Genomic DNA, 1,218 nt, shown 5'->3' with positions numbered 1-1,218 from the left:
CACCAGGCAGCTTTCCAGCCCCTCTGCCCCACGCCTGGAGCGTTGCCTGGGGTTGTGGTGACCCCAGGGCAGGACCTGGCCCTTGGCCTTGTTGACCCTCACCCAGTTGGGCTGGGCCCATGGATCCAGCCTGGCCAGGTCCCTCTGCAGAGCCTTCCTACCCTCACGTTCCCCTTCCTTATTCTGACCTTTGCTCACAAAGCTCAGTTCACAGTTCAAATTTCTCAAAAGAGAAGGAAACGGGACCAGTGTAGGCAAAATAAAATGCACCAAAATTGATTCTACATTTCATTGCTTTCAAGATACTGAAGATACTGTCCTAAATCTGCTATAACCAGTTTATAAAAAAACAAAAAAAACAAAACAAAAAACCCCCAAAACCAATCCATCAGTTCTGTCCAATTTTCCTTAGCTACCAAAAAGTTTCTCTCCATTTCCCAGCTGGATTTACTGCCTTTTACCTAGAAGTTGTCACTCTCAAGCCTCAATTCTTACACCGCATGTCCTCAGGAAATCAAGAAGAGACAGTTACCAATATCAAATGTTAGTATCGATGAAAAGCCATCTCTTACCTGGGGTTTTTTGCTCTCTTGCTCCTTTTTCTCCAGCTGGGTTTGCAGCTTCTTCCTCTCTTGCTCGAGCTCCCTCACTCTTTTCTGTAGCTTTAGGAAGAGGGTCATGTCCATGGCAGCTTTCTCCATCCCAACCTCCTGGAATAAAACAGAGGAGTGGAAAAAAGAGAAGACCTCAGTCAAGTTTTACAACCAAGCACAGTGCCAGATATACTCTGCTTGTACATCAGCATCAACCCCAGCCACAGCCGGTAAGAGGAGCATCCCAAGAAAGGCACGTACTTTCAAAGACCAAAGCCCCATTTTAAGCACCTATTTTTAATCTCAATAAACAGCTGACTTATTAAGATAAATCACTGAATATTTAACAGCCCACAGATAAGCAGGCTGATTGGGGCCACAGCTAAGAACATTAGAAATACCCTACTGAGTCCCTTCTAGCCAAGTGTTTCTTAGTTGTTTTCTGCAAAGCCTTTGACACGGTCCCCCACAACATCCTTCTCTCTAAATTGGAGAGCTATGGATTTGATGGGTGGGCTGTTTGGTGGATAAGGAACTGGCTGGATGGTCACGTCCAGAGGGTAGTGGTCAGTGGCTCGATGTCCGGGTGGAGACCAGTGACGAGTGGTGTCCCTCAGGGGTCCGT

At 46.7% G+C, this 1,218-nt stretch overlaps 1 protein-coding gene across 1 annotated transcript in view; it reads right to left on the bottom strand.

Annotated features, from left to right (window-relative positions):
- MYO5B (myosin VB) overlaps nucleotides 1-1,218 on the bottom strand; it is a 134,744-nt gene that overhangs the window by 32,909 nt on the left and 100,617 nt on the right. Inside the window, exon 26 of the mRNA XM_035903088.1 lies at nucleotides 573-710. Within this exon, the coding sequence (XP_035758981.1) occupies nucleotides 573-710 (138 nt within the window). The remainder of the gene's footprint in view (nucleotides 1-572; nucleotides 711-1,218) is intronic.

The sequence above is a fragment of the Egretta garzetta genome, unplaced genomic scaffold (genome assembly GCF_000687185.1).
Source record: "Egretta garzetta isolate BGI_Z169 unplaced genomic scaffold, ASM68718v1 scaffold179, whole genome shotgun sequence".
NCBI classification, from domain to species: Eukaryota; Metazoa; Chordata; class Aves; order Pelecaniformes; family Ardeidae; genus Egretta; species Egretta garzetta.
The sequence above is the reverse complement of the archived record's forward strand: the minus strand, read 5'-3'. Positions and strand labels throughout refer to the sequence as shown.